This window comes from Pituophis catenifer, unplaced genomic scaffold, assembly GCF_029215685.1.
Source record: "Pituophis catenifer annectens isolate HBS135680 unplaced genomic scaffold, rPitCat1.0.hap2 SCAF_8, whole genome shotgun sequence".
NCBI classification, from domain to species: Eukaryota; Metazoa; Chordata; class Lepidosauria; order Squamata; family Colubridae; genus Pituophis; species Pituophis catenifer.
In genome coordinates this window covers 2,715,068-2,735,556 of record NW_027256888.1, presented here as the reverse complement: position 1 = coordinate 2,735,556, position 20,489 = coordinate 2,715,068, and the positions used below count along the sequence as shown (strand labels likewise).

General features: G+C 47.0%; 1 protein-coding gene across 1 annotated transcript in view; it reads left to right on the top strand.

The window, feature by feature from the left end:
• The window catches only part of HTT (huntingtin), a 103,458-nt gene extending 86,516 nt beyond the window's left edge, over positions 1-16,942 (top strand). The window contains 11 exon segments of the mRNA XM_070948925.1: positions 919-1,001; positions 2,020-2,150; positions 4,423-4,552; positions 5,209-5,364; positions 6,010-6,200; positions 7,580-7,694; positions 9,253-9,466; positions 10,818-10,923; positions 12,878-13,040; positions 14,259-14,419; positions 16,253-16,942. Of these exon segments, the coding sequence (XP_070805026.1) occupies positions 919-1,001; positions 2,020-2,150; positions 4,423-4,552; positions 5,209-5,364; positions 6,010-6,200; positions 7,580-7,694; positions 9,253-9,466; positions 10,818-10,923; positions 12,878-13,040; positions 14,259-14,419; positions 16,253-16,466 (1,664 nt within the window). The 3' untranslated portion in view covers positions 16,467-16,942.
• Positions 16,943-20,489: the final 3,547 nt, after the last annotated feature.

The window sequence follows — 20,489 nt, the reverse complement described above, 5'->3', positions numbered from 1 at the left end:
AGGCCCTGGCCTGACTTGGCCTGCTCCTCCCCACATTCCTCCGGAGCCAACAAAGCCGCCCCCTCCACCTCCATCTGCTCCAATTCAGGCTCGTCTTCCCCTGCAGATTCATGCTTCGATGGGGGCCTGACATCCCCTCCTCCCCTCCAGGAACAGACGAGAGGAGAGAATCCTCCTCCTCAGTTTCTTCTTGCAGGCCAAGCCATCCTCCAGATCAGGGACTGGTGTTGTGGCCCGTCAGCGGCCTGTGCAGATTGTAGCTGATTCTGACAACGAGGAGGCTGGTGTGGTGCTGCGCCAGCAGCCTGTGCAGCTGGCACTCAAGTCAGACAATGAGGAGGCTGGAGAAGATGTGGTGCCAGAGGCGGGGATTCAGCCAGGGCCTTCAGAACCTCCAGAAGCTCCCACAAGTGAAGAGGAAGAATAGGAGGAGCCTCTTCTCGATGCACGGGCGCGCAGAACTGCCAAAAGGCAGGAGTGGCTCCTTAGGAGGAGGTCTCCTCGAGAGTCAGGCTTGGGGCTAATTGGCCACTCCCTTGGCCTATTTAAGGAGGAACGCCGACTGAAGCAATTTGTAGGGAACAACTTTAGTTCACTCTCCTTCGCGTCTGGATTCTCTGCAAATTGCTTCTGGGCTCTCGGCCAACCCTAGTAAGATTGTGATTACTTTATCTTTGGTTTCTTGTAGGCTGTTAAGAAAGTTTATTAACAGTCTTTGTTTGAAAAAGACTGAGTTATTTTAGTAAATTTAAGTTTTGTACAGACTTTGTGTGTGCTGCGTTCTTTGGGATCCGTAGCTGGGGCAGAACAACTGGAGATCTGTGGGGTTTCACCCCCTTTCGGCTCCTTTTATCAGTCCAACAGATGAATAAACGGAGACTCTGGCCATCCCGATTACGTTTCTTCTTTTCCTTTCAGGTTCCCTCATCAGCCACGAGAAGCTGCTGCTTCAGATCAATACGGAGCGTGAAATGGGAAATATGAGCTACAAACTAGGACAGGTTTGTTGAAATGTCTGTTAAGTAAAGAAAACAGAGTCATTTTCGGATCCCTAAAATGCAGGCAGTCCTCGACGCGCAAGCTGTTCGTTTAGCGACCGTTTGAGGTTACAACGGCACTGAACCAAAGGAACTTCTGGCCATTTTCACACTTACGACCATTGCAGCATCCCCCGTGATCACATGATTTATATTCGGACGTTTTGCAACCGACTCCTATATTACGACGTTCGCAACGTCCCAGGGAGGGGGGGGGAATGTCTCACACGATCCCCGTTTGCAACCTTCCGACAAGCAAAGTCGACAGGGAAAGCCAGATTCCCTTGACAGCCGGGTGACTTAACAACTTCAGCGACTTGCTTAACAACGGTGGCAAGAAAGGGTCACGAAATTGATTTTAAACGCTTGTGCCCACCGAAAATTTTGAGCCTCGGTTTTTGGTCGTACGTCGAGAACTACCCGTAAACGGCATTTTGGTGTCGTCATTACTTGACCTATTCTATGCTGTAATTGAGGGTGATGTTTTGTTACATTGATGTACGCCTTTAAGGAGCTCAAGAATTGTTTTCAATCTTTTTTTTTTCTTTACTTTTACCGAATTTTTCGGAGTATAAGACGCTCCGGACTATAATATGCACTTACCTTTTTTGGGGAGGAAAACAAGGAGGGGGGAAATCTGCCTCTGCCTCCCAGCAATTTGCCTCCTTGCAGCAAACAGCGGAGGCCCCCGCTGCAATAAGCAATGGCAATCCCTGCAGCCTGAAACAGCTGATGGTCGGGAGGCCGATCCAACTGACAATCAGCTGCTTGTGCTATTCAGGTTGTGCTGAAGCTGAAACGGGCTGTTTGCTGCTTGCTGCAAGGAGGTAAATTGCTGGGAGGCAGAGGCCAAAGGGTGGGGGCCGGCGGGTGGGTGGGGCTACATTCGGTGTATAAGACGCACCTAAATTTTCACCCTCTTTTAGGGGGGAAAAAGTGTGTCTTATACTCTGAAAAATACGGTAATTTTTTTTGCCTGCAGGTCTCCATCCATTCTGTGTGGCTGGGAAATAGCATTACCCCGTTGCGGGAAGAAGAATGGGGCGAAGACGAAGATGATGAGAGCGACATGCCTGCCCTTTCCTCGCCCCCTTCCTCCCCCATCAATTCCAGGTATGTCTCTTTTTTAAAAAATTCATTTTATCTCTCTGCGTGGGCCCATCCGAGAGTTTCGGTTGAGAATAACTTCGAAGCTTTCTGATTCGAGGTGAAATTCCCATATCTTAATTAGTCAATACAGGGAGTCCTTGACTTACAACACTTCGTTTAGGGTCCGTTCGAAGTCACAACCACTCTGAAAAAAAGTGACTTATGACCGTTTTTCACACTTACGACCTTTTAGCATCCCCACGATCGGACATGGAGATTCTCACTCCTCCAGGTCAGAGCGGAAGAAGCTTCTTGGATCAGGAAGCGAAATGTCCTCGAATAAAAACCAGAAAAGTCCAGTTGCCTCTTGAGAAAAAGCACCTTTAGAGGCTTGGCAACTGACTCACATTTACGACAGTTGCGATATTCCGGAGAATTAACGGGATCCCCTTTTGCGACCGTCTGACCAGCCAAGTTAACGGGTGGCGAGAAAAGTCGTAAAACGGGGCAAAATTCAGGTTAACAGCTGTCTCATTGAAATTGCGGTTGTAGGTCGAGGACTGCCTGTAGCTTTTCTTATGGCAACGCATGCATGTGCGAGGAACCTGAGTTTCTGGCCAGCTGGTCTTGTACACGCGTGTGCTAGAAACTGGAAGACTAGGTGACCAGCGCACATGCGCGCTGGGGAATTGCTCTTCCGGTTTCTGGCGGTGCCCCCCACATGTGTTCCCGTTTTGGCACTCGGTGCCAAAAAGGTTCGCCAATTAGGGGATGGTGAGTTCTAGTCCGTCTTAGGCATGAATGTTGACTGGGTATCTTTGGATCCCTGTCACTGGGAGACAGTGAGTTCTAGTCCCACCTTAGGCCTGAAAGCCAGCTGGGTAACAATTGGATTCACTCTCTGTCAGCCCAACCCACTTCATAGGGTGGTTCCTGGTTGAGCAGGGTTCAGACCGGATCACCTGATCCGGTAGCCATGGTGGCGCATGGTAGCAAAAATCCCTGCCCCCCTCCCCATGCCCAGTTGAGCCGCGAGATCATCAGAGGCTTTTTTAAAAAACTTTTAAAAGCATTTCTTCGGCTGAAAAAATGCTTTTAAAAGTAAAAAAAAAAAAAAGCCTCTGATGATCGTGCAGCTCAGCTGGGATCGTCAGAGGCTTTTAAAAGCATTTTTTCTGCAACCTCTTCGGCTGAAAAAATGCTTTTAAAAGTAAAAAAAAAGCCTCTTATTTATTTATTTATTTATTATTCAAATTTCTATACCGCCCTTCTCCTTTCGGACTCAGGGCGGTGAACAGCCAAAATAAAAACATCTATACATAACATCACAGTTAAAAATAAAGTTAAAATAATTTATAAATTTGGCCCGTAATTTAAAACTTGTCAATTTAAAATCAATATTAAAATTTTTAAATGATCTTGATGATCGGGCGGCTCAGCTGGGATCGTCAGAGGCTTTTAAAAGCATTTTTTTCTGCAACCTCTTGAGGTTGTAGAAAAAATGCTTTTAAAAGTTTTTTTTTTAAAAAAGTTGGCCACGCCCACCCAGTCACATTACCCACCCCCACCACCACGCCACGCCCACAGAACCGGTAGTAGCAAATTTTACATTTCACCACTGCTTCCAACTCTGTTATTCTGTTACGAATGAAGCTGGTTTGTATGTGACCAGGAATGACCAGTTGCAATCACTTTTAAGGAACAAGGAAGTGATCTGAAGCCATTTCCTACAGTCCCAAACTGCAGGGGGGGGGAGAAGAAATGACCCCCAAATGAGCTTGTATAGTAGCAGTGACAAAAGAAGAGAGAGAGCTAGCTCTTGCAGCTCATGACAAGAGATTTCCGGCACCCCAGACAGCAGAGATGTAGAGAATTATGGCCCTTTTTATGACTTGTGGACTTCAACTCCTAGAATTCCTGAGCGTGGTGGTAATGAAACGTTCGAGAACTAGCTAGCGGTGGATTGCACATTATGTTGCTACTGGTTAGCCCCGCGTGCACGCTCACTTCATGCACATGTGCACCTGCTTTGCCCATGTGCCTGCCTTCCACACCTTTGCCAGGCCTCAAATATGTCCCTAAATAGGACAACACAGAGCTGAGGCGTGATTTCCATTATCGGTTCGGGTGAACCGGTCCAAACCGGCTGAATACCACCTGTGGAACCAACCCACGAGCTCTGAGAACGAACTTCCACCCTCATCCTATACCCGAGTTACAGGTATTCGCCACCATCACGACTCTTAATATTTACAATGGATTTCTGTCAACTTATTTAACTTCTCTTGATTTGTAGGAAGCACCGCGCTGGGGTAGACATTCATTCGTGTTCCCAGTTCCTGCTGGAATTATACAGTCAATGGATTCTCCCATCCAGCCCCAACAAGAAGACGCCGGTTACCCTGATCAGCGAAGTGGTCCGATCCGTAAGCTTTTCAGTCTTTTCGTTCTCATAAATCACGCTTTGAATTGTTGACGGTACAGATGAGTTCGGTGTTGTGGTCCGCCAGCAGCCTGCAGAGCTGGCAGCGGAGTCAAACAGTGAGGAGGCTGGGGAGGAACACGGGCCAGTCCTGGAGTCTGGGGAAGGCCCGGACGAGGGCTCTGCGTCAGAGGCAGAGATGGAGCCAGGGCCGTCTGGGAGTGATGCGCGGATTCCAGAGCCCCCAGAGTCAAACCGACACTGCTGTTGCTAATTGCATGCCAGTTGTTAAGTGAAACTGGTTTTCCTATTGACTTTGCTTGTCAGAAAGTCACTAAAAGGGGATCACGTGATCCCGGGACACTGAAACCGTCGTAAATATGAGTCAATAGGCAAGTGTCTGAATTTTGATCCCGTGTCCATGCTCCAATGGTCATTAAGTGTGAAAACGGCTCATCGGTCACTCCCCCCCCCACAAGTGATGTTTAGTGACTTTGAATGGTCACTAAATGAACTTCTTGTAAATCTATATTAAATACCTGTATTTAAACATTTCCTTTCCAGGCTTCCTTCTGCCTAAACTGTTATGCTAATACGTAAGATTTACGACGTTAAAGGTCCCGCTTATTTTCATTCGTTTTCTGGCTTATATCTTCGCAGCTTTTAGCCGTCTCTGACTTATTTACGGAGAGAAATCAGTTTGAAATGATGTACGCAACGTTAACTGAACTGCGGAAAGTCCATCCGTCGGAAGACGAGATCCTTCTTCAGTATTTGGTCCCCGCTATGTGCAAAGCAGCAGCTGTTCTTGGCATGGTAAGATTTTTGGAGAATCACAGGCAGCTGGCAGTTCAAACCGCCCCTTTATTGCTCCAAATTGCCCCAAACACTCCCACATTTCTGACACGTCCCAGAGCAAAGTGATGACATGCACGCATGCATACCTCAAGCAGCCTCTGGCTGCAAATAGTCCAGCCCAATGCTGTGAGCAGCACGGCTGCAAAGCAAGAAATCCAGCAGAGCAATTTGAGTAGTCCAGGAAGCAAAGGAGCAAGGCGATTAATCCAGAAATCCAGAAAGAATGCAAGGAATCCAGGAAAGTTCAAATTTCGGCACTCAACACTCCAGGAATTCAGCATTTGTTGCCGACAAATCCCACTCCTCACAGCATCTCCTTAAGTCTCAGTCTTCAGGTGTGCTTTGTAAAGAGGGGCAGGGCGCTCTCCTCCCAAGTAGTCAGGTCAGCCTGCGCTGTTCTCGTCTTCTCTCCACTCTCCATGCTCGTGGATCAGGAGGGGGTGGTTCTTGCTCATCGCCTGAACTCTGGCTCTCAAGTTCACTGTTTAACCTCTCTTGGTCATCCTGCTCCCTCCCTGCCTACAAGCCGTCCCAATCCTGAAAGGCCCTGGCCTAAATTCAAACTGACACACACACCCCTTTGTCTTCCTTGCGTTCCATCAGGATAAAGCGGTGGCGGAGCCCGTCAGCCGCTTGCTCGAATCGACGCTCCGCAGCACGCACATGCCGAGCCGAATTGGCGCGCTGCACGGCATCCTGTACATTTTGGAGTGCGATCTCCTGGACGAGACGGCGAAGCAACTTATTCCGGTCATCACCGAATACCTGCTTTCCAATCTGCGTGGCGTAGCCCAGTAGGTCTTGATAGAAGAAACTCCTCGCTAAACTTATCATCTGACGGGTGGGGTGGGGGCCCGCGAGGGACAGAATTGTGGAGGGGGAAAAAAACCACGCATCAAAACCTAACGTGTTATCTATTTTGGAGTGGTGGAAGAGGCGTTTTATTGAAATGCTAAAACAGCCCCGAGAAACTTTAGTTCCTGGTAAAGGAGAATATTTGTAGCTCAGGGTTGAAACGAAGGGTGCTTGGTGCTCTCTGAGCTTGGTAGTTTTCTTGAAGACCTTTCATGACCCAACTAGGTAACATCATCAGTGTGAGGAGGGCGAGGAGCGCTCTCAATTTATATTCTAGCGGCTGGCCCTGTGGATGTTGGCGGGAGTACTTCTTGGCTATTTACTGTTAGTTGTTGTGGCTCCGTTGCCTGAGCCTGGGCTATCGACAGATGCAGACTCTGAGAGTGAGGGAGAGGAGTTGGCAAGGCCTCCCTCTCCAGGACCCTCCTCTCTGGCAATGCCTCCGGAGGACACCGAAGGCCAAAGATAGGCTCAGAGCCAAGCACGTCCCCGCAGCCACAGGTGGACAGCGACGAAGAAGATAAGTGCTGGCTGGATCCTCGGCAGAGGCGCAGGGAGAAGCGTGCGCAGCAGAGGGGAAGGCATGCCAGAGATTAGCTGAGTCACTGGACCACACCCCACAGGGTATAAATGTGGGTGTGGTGGCCGGTTCAGTTTGTGACGAGCAAAAACTGGAAATAATCCATGATCTCTGCATTACTGGACTTTGCCTGCTTTATCGGACTGCATTTGGATCAATCCTTGTATTGTTGAAACTCTGCCTGTTTTACTGGAATGCTTGCAGTCTAATCTTTGTTTTGTGTGAGTAAAGTCTGAATTGGCAGCTAGCCACTGGGTTGCTGCCAGCTTTATCTTCAAAGAGTTTTGTTGTGTGGCTTATTAACTCCGGGCTGTCTGTGGGGGTGCGTGTGTGGTACTCTTAGTTGGTAAGTGAATCCATGCAGCCCGATAAGTTAATAACCCCAATTGTTCAGTGAATCGGGCTTCCCCATTGAGGTCACAAAAGGGAAGCAGGAGACCCCGGGACACAGCAACCGTCACAAATATGAGTCAGTCACCAAGCGTCCAAATTTTGATCACATGATCATCAGGATGCTGCAAAGGTTGTAAGTGTGAAAATCGATCGTAAGTCGCGTCTTTCAGTGCCATTGTAAGTTTGAATGAACTGTTGTAAGTCGAGGGCTACCTGTAATTGCTTCTTTTAAGGAATGGTTAGGTCCTCTTTTGCATTTCTTCAGTAGAAAAATGAAAGAAGAGAGTGTTTTTAATACTGATCTCTGTCGTATGTTGAACTATTTTTTTTTGGTCTCTTTAACAGCTGTGTGAATCTCCACAACCAGCAACACATCTTGGTCATGTGCGCAGTGGCCTTCTACTTAATCGAAAATTACCCGGCTGACGTCGGACCTGAATTCTCTTCCGGAATTATTCAGGTAGAGTTGAGGCCTCCGGAGAGTTTCTGTTGTGACCCAGGCCCAAGTAGGTATTAGCAGACGCAATCAGTTCTCAACAAACAGATTTTATTAGAACAGCTGAGAAGTAACTCATTCTCAGCGTAGTCCGAACTAATTCAAAACAAATTCTTCGTAACACAAATTCTTCAGCCTTATCACCAACCTTGGTCTAATTGGGCAACCTGCCAAAGGCTTTTCTTGGCAGAAGTTCAGAAGACGCTGACAAGAAATAAATGCAGCAAGACAAGAACAAGTCTATCAACGTTGTTTTCCGACAAAGAGCCCAAGAGCCGTTGCTGGTCTTTTAAGCCTTATGGGAGGGGCCAATCATCTCCTGGCCTTACTCCTGAGTCGTCCTTTTTGCTTTAGCTGCTCCTGCCTTCTGGCAGTTCTTCTCATGCGTGCACTAGGAACAGGCTCCTCCTGTTCCTCTGCTTCTCTGCTGTCAGGCTCTGGAGGCTCCGGAGTCCGCACATCTCTCCCAGATGGCCCTGGCCCCATCTCTGCCTCCGACGCAGAGCCCTCATCCGAGCCTTCCCCAGCCTCTAGGACTGGCCCATGTTCTTCCTCAGCCTCCTCACTGTCTGACTCTGCTGCCAGCTCCGCAGGCTGCTGGCGGACCACAACAGTTTCCCACGTGGCCTTCGAGGAAAGGCTGAAGTGAAAAGCCTTAGCCGATCCTCGCGCCTTGCATTGGCCAGTCTCAAAATTTTGCTCAGCCATCCTTTGTGTCAGGCCTGTCCCAACTTGGGCCTTTAGGAAAGAAAGACCCTCGACTCCACTCGTAGTGAAAGGCGTACAGATAGTCCTCGACTTTCAACAATTCGTTTATTGACCATTCAGAGTTACAGCGGCACTGAACCCTGTGACTTAACGACCGTTTTTCAAAGTTACGACCTTTGCCGCATCCCCATGGTCACGTGATCAAAATTTGGAGGCTTGGGAACGGGTTCATATTTAGGACCGTTGCTGCGTCCCAAGGTCACACAATCCCCTTTTGCGACCTTCTGACCAACAAAGTCAGTGGGGGAAGCAGATGTTCATTTAACAACCGGGTTACTAACTTATCAACTGCCGCGATTCACTTAACAACCGTGGCAGGAAAGGTGGTAAAACGGGACAAAACTCACTTAACAAATGTCTCACTTAACAAAAGGAATTTTTAGTCGCAAGTTAAGGGCTACCTCTATTTTTACTAAAGGCAAGTGATTACAAGCCAGATCTGAGGATTCCCGCGTAAACCCGGTATTTTTCCCCCTCAGCCAGGCCTTCCCCCTCATCATCCTGTTTGCGTCCAGTGAGGTTCAAATGAGTAGTTTTGGTAACCGTTCTGAAGTTTGGTCCCTCTTCGCATGTGGTTCCCACGCCTGTGTCTTTGGGTGGTTCAACCGTTGTGTCTGATTGGCACCTCTGGTTCCGGTCATCCCTGTGTCCCTCTATTCCCCCCCACCCCCCCATTTCAGGACAGGCTGCTATCAAAGCAAACTGGGCCCGGCGTGACGCGATGGCAGATCTGACATTTTCTCGTCTCTTCCAGATGTGCGGAGTGATGCTATCCGAAAACGAGGGATCCACCCCATCGGTGATCTATCACTGTGTGATCAGAGGTCTGGAAAGGCTCCTGCTTTCGGAGCAGCTCTCTCCGCCGGACTGCGAAGCGCTGGTGAAACTGAGCGTGGACCGGGTGAACGTCCTCAGTCCGCACAGAGCCATGGCCGCCTTGGGACTCATGCTGAGCTGCATGTACACAGGTAAAGCGGTTTTTGTCGTTTCCTTGCCCTTCTCAGCGACTTGTTGTTTAGGCCACGATCCCCTGACTCAGAAGGAAAAAAAAAAGTGAGAAACATGGGTATCCGGTTTACGACCGCAAATGAGCCCCAAATTTCCGTTGCTGAATGAAACATTTGTTGAGTGAGTTTTGTCCCAATTTACGATCTTTCTCGCCGCCGCCGTTAAAACGAATCGCTGCGGCTGTTAAGTTAGTAACATGGTTTGCTCATCGGAAGGTTGAAAAAGATGATCACGTGCCAAGCATCTGAATTGTGATCAAATGACTGTGGAGATACTGCAGTGTGAATTTGTGATATTGCACTTACTGCAATCCTAAGTGTGAAAAAAAAACCGATCATAACTCACTCCTTTCAGTATTGTTGTAACTTTGAGCGGTCACTAAATAAACGGTTGTAAGTCGAGGACCACTCGTATTGTCTTCCATCCTAGCAACCAAATCATCATCTTTTAATGACCCCATAATCCCTTGCGGAGAGGAGTCTGGGTAACTGAATGGAGCCGAGTGTTTACTGGCCAGATGCCCTTCCTGTCACCAGTGCAGAGTTTTTTCCCCAGCAGATATATTCTCATTGTGCCCAGAGAGAGAAATATCAGTCTCTACCTAGGATCGAACTCTCAACCTCCCAATTGTGAGGCGAGAGCTCCACGTCTAGGCCACCGCACCATTCATCCTAACAAGCAAATGCTTGTGTTTAATTCATGTGCCAGTGGGACAAGTGTGGGACTAGGACAGTGTTGACCTTTTCTGGACCGAGTGCCCAAAGAGCCTGAACCCCAAAACGCAATGCACGCGTGGCCCCCCTCACACACCCCACCACCCGTGCATGCGCGGCAGAGACCCAAAGACCAGGTGGCCGGCAGGAGGCGTGTGCGTATGCACGGCGGAGCTGAACTGGGGCAACGGCTCGTGTGTCCACAGAGAGGGCGTTGCGTGCCACCTCATCACGGGATTAGGCTTTTTACGGCTGGCTCAAAATGAATCGATCTTTACGACTGCAGTGACCTTCAATTTGTTTTTCTCAACAATCCTGGTTTTGTAGATCCTTGTTTGTCTCTAAGCTGAGTTGTTTTTCTGCAGATGCTTCGTTACCTGACCTAGGGAGCAACTTCAGAGCTGTCAGTTTTCCTGGTCGGATAACAAGGCATCTGCACGAAAACAACTCAGCTCAGACATCACCGAAACCCTTCACAGCTGACACTGCGTTCTGTCAATCTTCCTTTCTTGTCAATTCTCTTTGATCGATCTCACGAGATTGTAGTAACGATTCTTATTTTTATCACCCGCCCACCTACTCCCGATTGCGGCTTTAGGAAAAGAGAAAGTCAGTCCCGGACGAAGCGCTGATCCCCACTCGGCAGCTCCGGACAGCGAATCGGTCATCGTGGCAATGGAGCGAGTATCTGTCCTCTTTGACCGGTAGGAACACAAAGCCAGGAAGAATTAGTCCCTGCACAAAACAAATACAATTTCCCAATTATTTTCCATTTATAAATGTGATTGTATAAACCAGGGGTCCCCAATCTCTGGGCCACGGCCCAGCACCGGGCCTTGACCGGTTCAAAACTGGGCTGCACTCATCTACGTGAGTGGCGGGCGCATGCACCTGTTGTGTGTGTAAATGGAGCTGCACGCACAATAGCGCGGCCCCACTGCAAGCACAGAACCATCCCCTCTCTCCCACCGTTCCTCTTGTGAATCCCGGACAGTCCCCCTTTCCTTGGTCTTTGGAGGCAGAGAGGGAGTAATTGGGCTGACACCCAGGACAAGAAGGGCCTAGAAGCAGCCTCCTCAGAATGGGATGACTTGATATCATTCTGGGCAACTGAGCTTGTAAAGGGAATGTCTCAGAAAGCCCACAGAATACAGGTAGTCCTCGACCTACGACCACTACGGGGCCCAAAACTTCTGTTCTTGTGAGACATTTGTGTGAAGTGAGGTTTGCCCCATTTTCTTGACTCAGTTGTTAAGTGAATCATTGCAGTTGATAAGTCAATAACCCGGTTGTTAAGTGAATCGGACTTCCCTATTGATTTTGCTCGTCAGAAGGTCGCAAAAGAGGGATCACACCACCCTAGGACACTGTAACCGTCATAAATGGCAGTTGCCAAGTGTCTGGATTTTGATCATGTGATCATGGGGATGCTGCAACAGTCGTTAAGTGCGACAAAGGGCCCTAAGTCACTTTTTTCAGTGCCATTGAAACTTCAAACGGTCATTAAATGAACTGTTGTAAGTCGAGGACTACCTTTAGATGAGAGAGAGCGAAGTTGCCCCGGGTGCACTCGGTGGGCCTGCTTCAAGCATCCTTTGCTTCCACGAAGAAAATGGCCACAAGGAAATTGGCAATTAGTTTTGCAAGGCCACACGGAGCACAGAGTCAAAACGGAGCTTCAGAATTTAAACCAACCAGCACGAACAAAGTTGCTTCCTGCAAAGGCTCACGTGCCTTTGCTCCTCCTTTATGTCTTATGCGAGGGGCCAATCATCTCGAAGCCTTACTCCCAAGTCGCCCCTTTTGTCTTAACTGTTCTTGCCTTCTGGCAGCTCTGCGCATGCACACACTGGGAACAGGCTCCCCCTGTTCCTCTGCCTCGCTGACGTCAGACTCTGGAGGCTCTGGAGGCAGCACATAACTCCCAGATGGCCCTGGCCCCATCTCTGCCAACGACGCAGAGCCCTCGTCCAAGCCTTCCCCAGACTCCAGGACTGGCCCATGTTCCTCCCCAGCCTCCTCACTCTCCAACTCCACTGCCAGCTCTGCAGCCTGCCGACGGACCACAGCACTATGGGGAGGACCCACATTGTGTTTCCACTTGCTCTGTTGTGCTTTCTGCTGTTAGTTGCCATCCTGGTGCAGGTAGCACATTTTGGAAAACTTCTGTGGGAGGGCCGGGTGTCAGTCTTGCCCCAACTTCGTCCCTTAATGAAGAAAGACCCTCGACTCCCATTTGGTGTGAAAGGTTTACTTTACTAAAGGTCAAATGGATGACCGTATAGCAAAGCCAGAATTGAAATTTCTGGTTAACTTTCCCTGTCCAGTTCCTCCCCCCTACCCCTTGGTCTCTTATTGTCCAATTATATTTGAATAAATTGTTTTGGGAACTGTCTCTTCAACAGGGGGCGGGCTGGTGAGCCGTTGCCTTCCGTTCCCAGCGCTTTGACCTTAAGCTGGTGTCTCGTGATGGTACGACGAGTAGTTAGCCTTCCCCCCCCCTCCCATCATGGCAGACTGGCAGCTAGCCAAATGCGAAGCTCAAACCTACGATGGCAGTTCTGTCATTGGGGGCCCCTGAAGTCAGGGAGAAGACTCGGAGGGAGGCGCTGGCTGACCGGCCGGCCCTGGAGACTGATGGCCGGGCTCTCTCCGCAGGGTCAGGAAAGGATTCCCCTTCGAAGCCCGAGTGGTAACTCTGATCCTCCCTCAATTCCTGGATGACTTTTTCCCCCCGCAAGACGTGATGAATAAAGTGATTGGGGAATTTTTATCCAACCAGCAACCCTACCCACAATTTATGGCGAAAGTACTCTACAAGGTAAGGTTTTGTGGCACAAGGTAAGCCATGGTGGCTCATTCTTTCTGTCTTGTCTGTCTGTCTATCTAATCCAATTATCTATCTATCTATCAGTCTAATTATCTGTCTATATCTATCTAATTAATTATCTGTCTATCTAATTATCTAATTATTTCTATCTAATTATATATCTAATCTAATTATATCTCTATCTAATTATATTTATCTAATCTATCAGTCAATCTAATTATCTCTGTCTATCTGTCTATCTAATCTATCTAATTATATCTATTTCTATATCTAATTATCTTTATCTAATCTAATTATATCTGTCTATATCTAATTATATCTATCTCTAATTATCTATATCTAATCTAATTATCAGTCTATCTATCTAATTATCTATCTAATCTAATTATCTATATCTAATTATCCATATCTGTATCTATCTAATATCTATATCTAATTATCTCTATCTATCTAATCTAATTATCAGTCCATCTATCTAATTATCTCTATCTAATGTCTGTCTGTCTAATCTAATTATCTCTATTTCTATCTATCTAATTATCTATATCTATCTAATCTATCTATCTATATTTATCTAATCTAATTATCTGTCTATCTATCTAATCTAATTATCTAGCTAGCTAGTTATCTATATATATATATGTAGTCCTCGGATTACAACCACAATTGAGCCCAAAATTTATGTTCCCAAGTGAGAAATTTATTAAGTGAGTTTTGCTCCATTGGACAACTTCCCTCGGCACATTTGTTAAATGAATCCCTGCAGTTCTTAAATTGGTAACACGGTTGTTAAGTGAATCCGGATTCCCCCTTTGTGACTTTGCTGGTCACAAGGTCACAAAAAGGGGATCACGTGACCCCGGGACACCGCGACCATCGTAAATATGAATCCGTTCCCAAGCATTTGAATGTAAATCACGTCACCATGGGGATGCTGCAACGGCTCTAAGTGTGACAAATGGCCATTAGTCACTTTTTTCATTGTTGCAAGTTTGAATGGTCACTAAGTGAATTGCCGTAAATCGAGGATTACCTGTATTCTTAAGTAACAGATTTTTTAAAAAAAAATCGTTACGCCTAAAATCCCTTACTGGATGTGGAACGCGATCAGCACACCCCGAAATAATAGCGTTTTAGATATTTGTCGCCTCAACCTAACGGCTTCTCCCGAACTTCCGAAGGATAAACGATGGCTCTTGGTTTCTCCAGGTCTTTCAGTCCCTGCATACGACGGGTCAGTCCTCCATGGTCCGAGACTGGGTGATGCTGTCGCTCTCCAACTTCACGCAGCGGACGCCGATCGCCATGGCGATGTGGAGCCTTTCCTGTTTTTTCGTCAGCGCTTCCACCAGCCAATGGATTTCAGGAATGTATCCTCCGACAGATGTCTATGGAGAGTCTCAGTCCAGGTTCATGGTTGTCCCAAAGGTGCTTTTTTTTCCCAAGACTTTTTCTTTTGAAGACGTTTCACTTCTCATTCCGAGAAGCTTCTTCAGTTCTGACTGGATGGTGGGGAATGGAAGGATTTATATTCCTTGCAGACAGCTGGTCATTTGCATCCTTTTTAGAGGGTCATTGAGGCCACTTGGAGGTTTTTCTGTGCCCTCAGGGTCATCTGAGTGGTGCAGATGGGTGTGGAGTCCACAACACAGATCCTTTCAGCAGCTCCAAGAAGGCTCCACCCCATTTGCACCACTCAGGTGACCCTGAGGACACAGACAAACCTCCAAGTGGCCTCAATGACCCTCTAAAAGGATGCAAATGACCAGCTGTCTGCAAGGAGTATCAATCCTTCCATTCCCCATCATCCAGTCAGAACTGAAGAAGTTTCTCGGATGGGAAGCGAAATGTCTTCAGAAAAAAAACCAAAAAGTCCAATTGCCTCTTGAAAAAACGCACCTTTTGGTATATCCTCTGACAGATATACTATTTGGTTTGCAGAGTCTCCTTTGGAAGGGAAGAACAGCCCTTTGGTTTCCAGGGGGAAATCCGTGTGTGTGTGTGTGAGAGAGAGAGAGAGAGAGAAATACAGGTAGTCCTTGACTTATGACCACCACAGAAATTTATGTTGTTGAGTGAGGCGTGTATTAAGCGAGTTTTGTCCCATTTAACAATCTTCCTTGCCACCGTTGCTAAGCAAGTCACTTCAGCAGGGGTTAAGTCTGTAGCCTGCTTGTTAAGCGAACCTGCTAAGTGAGGCATTTGTTGCTCAAGTGAGCTCTGCCCCGTGTGACCAGACTTTTCTTGCCACAATGGTTCAGTGAATCACTGCAGATAAAAAATTTTAGGGCCGTGATGGCAAACCTGTGGCACACGTAGCCATATTGGCATGCGTGCGCCAGCCAGCTGATTTTCAGGCCTTCTGGGCCTACCAGAAGTAGGGAAACAGGTTGTTTCCTGCCTCCGGAGGACCTCGGGGTGGTGGTGGTGGGGAAGGCCTGTTTTTCTCCCTCCCCAGACTCCAGAGCCTTTCTAGGATCCTGGGGAGGGCGAAAACAGCCTTCCCCACCACCACCCCAGAGGCCCTCCGGAGGCCGAAAATGGCCCGTTTGCAAACTTTTGATCCCACTGGAAAAATGGGTCTTCCAGTCCCACCGGAAGTTGGCAAACGGGCCATTCCCGGAGGGCCTCTGTGAGGGGTAGGGAAGGCTGTTTTCGCCCTCCCCAGATTCCTAGAAAGGCTCTGGAGCCTGGGTAGAGAGAAAAATGGGCCCACCAGACCATTGTGTGCCAGGAGTGGGGGGAGCAGGGAGGTGATTGTGCACGCATGCACGGGGGCGGGGCGCATAGATTTATGGGTGTAGGCACGCGCGCACGTGACACCCCCCCTGCGCTCCCCCGCAAAAAGGTTAGCCATGATTGAGTTAGGGGGACACCATTGTTGAGTGAATCTGGATTTCCCGTGAGCTTTGCTTGTCAGAAGATCGCAAAAGCGGATCTCGTGACAATGCAGCCCGTCATAAATACGAGCCAGTTGCCAAGCATCTGAATTTTGACGCTGCAACGGTCGTACATCTGAAAGACGGTCGTAAGTCGCTTCTTCCAGGGCCGCTGTAACTTTGAACGGTCACGAAATGAACCGTCGTAAGTCGAGATCTACCTGTCCTCGTTGCACTGAGTTAAAAGTTCGTAACACTTCGCGCAAAGTTTTAACCAGGTGCCTCTTGGTTATATCCTTGACTCCGTTTCTTCTTCCCCCGAAGTCTCCCACACATTATCAGCAGAATGGGAAAATCGGAACAAGTCGACCTCAATTTGTTCTGCCTGGTGGCCATAGATTTTTACAGGCATCAGATCGACGAAGAATTGGATCGCAGAGCCTTTCAGTCCATCTTCGAAGTGGTCTCTTCCCCGGGAAATCCGTACCACCGCCTGCTGACCTGCTTACAAAGCATTCACAAGATCACCCCGTGTTGAAGAAGAGAGCAGACGACGGAAGGAAAGGCATCTCACGCCGCGGAGGTCCCTCGTAACCTCTCAACTTTCTTTTATTAAATTTCCAAACCCAAATGGTGGCTGGGCCATGCAAGACAAAAGCCTGGAATTTTTTGGGGAAGAAGGAAAAAAAGAGAGAGAGAGAGACCTAGTAAGATATGGACAAAATATGGATGCAAAACAAATTTGCTCATCTCAGCTTAAATTTATATATATCGTTCATGCTGAACCTCGTGAATTCTGCAGTATCGGCTCCGGGGCATTTAAAAAGCCTTTGGTTTCATCTAGCTACAAGTCTTCTTTTGCAATTTGTACTTCTTTCTTAATGTGACAGCGAAAAAAGGGAAAATGACTTTTAAAGACACTGAAAATTCATGTGTGTGTATATATATATATATAATTTTTAGAATGGTTTGTTATATATATATATATAACAAACTATTCTAAAAATTCGAGTTCCAGGTATATTTGTAAAGAAAGAAGCAGACATTCTGCGAACTCCGGAACTAAAACAATTACAATTTTATTCTACTAAGCTTTCGTCAGCCATCTGCTGACATCGTCGGAGTATTAAACTACCATTACTGCATATAAAGGCAGAGATCTCTGTAATGGTAGTTTAATACTCTGACGATGTCAGCAGATGGCTGACGAAAGCTTAGTAGAATAAAAATTTAATTATTTTAGTTCCGGAGTTCGCAGAATGTCTGCTTCTTTCTATATGTATGTATGTATGTATGTATGTATGTATGTATGTATGTATATGTATATGTATATATACATACGCACATATGCACGCACTCTGTCTCTCTCCAAAGTAATTCATTCATATATATATGTGTGTGTACACACACACAAACACACACACATACATACATATATACACTAAGACACACACTCCAAGGTATTTTGATGTACAAGCGTGGGAAAATTAGACCTTCAAAGATATACTTTCTTTTATACCTCTAGATGTAAAAGCTGGATCGATTATCTTGGTTTTAAAAAAGCAGCCAATGTAAATAGTTCTAAATGATGTATAATATGGTAAGATACAGGAATGGTGTGGAGGCTGGGGAAGCACTTAACACGATTAAAAAAAGAATATTTGCCACGTATGTTGAATAGCTCGTTACCGTTTTTCCTATCGTATATTCTTTAGGTCTATTTTTTTAATGCACTCCCGTGTCACCTTTTAAACTCTTACTTCTATCTTTTGTACGCTTACTCTTTGAAAAGTTTAAATATATTCGATTCGTTTTCAGTTGGATCTTTTTTAAAAAAAAATAGAGGATTTTATGGAGGTGCTTTGGATTTACCGGATAAGAAATCGGGGAGGAGGAGAGGAGGAAATGAACTTGGATACTTTGCAAAACCCTTCGAAATAAAACACATTAGGAAATCTCCCCTGACAATATTGGCGTTTTAAGAGAAGTCACACACATTTGATTTGGATTAAGAAAAACCTCCGCAAAGCAACCGAGAGCCAATCCTGATTCTTGTGGCTTTTTGTGACTCTTTATTAGAGGACTTGGGGGGAAAAAAACAGGCAAATATTATCTTGTGGTCAACCAAGAGTAGCTTTGAAAGGTGGGGGGGGGGGCCCAGTTCAGGATCTGTCGTTCAAAACCGGACCGACTGGATCACAAAAACTGGCAAAAGACACGGCCCTTGTTTTTCTCTCTCTTTCACACTCACACACACACACACACACAAATATCCCTGCACAATTTCAACCCTCCTGCCTCCTGTTCGCTCTGCATGACTTCTGCTTCACGGGTTTTTGGGGCTCTCTCTCCCTTTCCTACTGAAATGTGATGGGCCCTTCCCCTCTTTTTCCAGATCCAAAGGGGTCCATTTCAGATCCCTTCGTCCGGGAAAAGCAGCTGGCAAGAGGCTGGGCTGGCCCAGGCGAGCAGGGCTCCTCTCAGAGCCCTTTCATTCCCTCTGCCCAGCAAGGGTGCCAGAAGCCCTTGTGGTGCCAGCAAGGATGCCAGCTGTGAAGACTGCCCGGGGCAATCTGAGAGGAAGACGGGGCTTCTTCCAGCCACTGGCTGTCAGTACCGCAGAAATTCTTCCAAACTTTTCTCTCCCCAACCCAATTGGGCATCTGGTGCACGCTCAGAGGCCCATCATCCTGAGCTGGAGGGTTGCAGGACCATGTGCTTTTCCCACGTGGAGCTGTGGGTGCCCTCCTTGTGAGACCAAACGGGTTTGGGACATTTTGATTATTACTTTTTTTTTCTTAGCAACGTTCCTGTAATAGAATTCATCTCCATATTTTTTCCCCTCCCCCTTGCTAACAAAGTGAAATTTTATCAGAACTGCATCGGTGTATATAATGTACGTAAAATATATGCAACTGCATTGGATGTATGCATACAAATTATTTATTAAACAGAGTTTAAACTACTTTAAATTTGCGGGCCAGCTATTGTTTTTGTAATATCTGCGTTCTTTATTTTTTTAAAAAATGGCTCCAAATAGAAAAACTGCTTTTCATGGGTCTAAAATCAAAAGGTAGCAGGAAAAAAACCCATTATTTTTCTGTGCTCAAGTTTCCAGTGTGTTCTGCCCCAGCTACAAAGAACGCAGCACACACAAACTCTATGCAAAGCTTATTTTATTCAAATAACTCAGTCTTTATCAACCAAAGGCTTTTAATAAACTGTTTTAACAGCCTACCAGAATTCTAAGATAAGGTAATCACAGTCTTACTGGAGTTGGCAGAAAGCCCAGAAGCAATTTTGCAGAGAATCCAGCCACAAAGGAGAGTGAACTAAAGTTGTTCCCTGCAAATTGCTTCAGTCGGCGTTCCTCCTTAAATAGGCTAAGGGAGTGGCCAATTAGCCCCAAGCCTTACTTTCAAGGAGACCTCCTCCTGAGGAGCCACTCCTGCCTTTTGGCAGTTCTGCGCGCCTGTGCATTGAGAAGAGGCTCCTCCTCTTCGTCTTCTTCACTTAAAGGAGCTTCTGGAGGTTCTGAAGGCCCTGGCTGAATCCCCACCTCTGGCACCACATCTTCTCCAGCCTCCTCATTGTCCAACTCGAGTGCCAGCTGCACAGGCTGCTGGCGCAGCACCACACCAGCATCCTCGTTGTCAGAATCAGCTACAATCTGCACAGGCCGCTGACGGGCCACAACACAGTGAGCTTCCTTGTAGACATCTGGATTTTGCTTTGACAAAAAATATATATGCTGCTTACTTATAAATGGCAGTGGACACTATATATGTGGGGGATATTTGATTCTGGACCCTGCCAGGGAAATAACAATTTTATCACACACTTCACGTCGCAGGAAATTGTGGTTGAGATATTCCCAATTGCTGGCTTGGACTACGGTGCTGGATTGGGTCCAAGCACAGAAGTCCAGGTTCAAGAGACTTAAGTCAGGAGATTATACAGGTAGTCCTCAATTTACAACAGTTGGTTTAGTGGCCATTACGACGGCACTGAGACTTATGACCCTTTTTCACACTTACGACCATGGCAGCATCCCCGTGGTCACGTGATAAACATTCAGGCAATTGGCAACTGGTTCAGATTTATGATGCTTGCAGCGTCCAATGTTGCGTAAAATGGAGCAAATCTCTCTTTAAAAAAAATGTCTCATTTAGCAATAGAAATTTGGGGCTCCAAATTTAAATAAAAATTTAAATAATAAATAAATAATAAATAAATAAACTTCTGTCCGCTGGTTAATTGGTCCTCACTGTTAGGAAGTTTCTCCTTCATTCCAGGTTGTTTCTTTCCTTGATTCGTTTCCACCCATTGTTTCTCCTCCTGCCTTCAGGTGCTTCGGAAAATAAATTGACCCCCTCCTCTTCTTTGGGGCAGCCCCTCAAATACTGAAAGACTGAAATACATGTCCACCCTGGTCCTTCTTTTCTCTAGACTGGCCATACCCGGTTCCTTGGCATGGCGGAATCTTGCCCTGCAGCAACGCGGCCTCGGATCTGAAGGTGCCCTCCTTGCTTTGCCAGAGCCGAGGCTGCAGGGTGGGGGT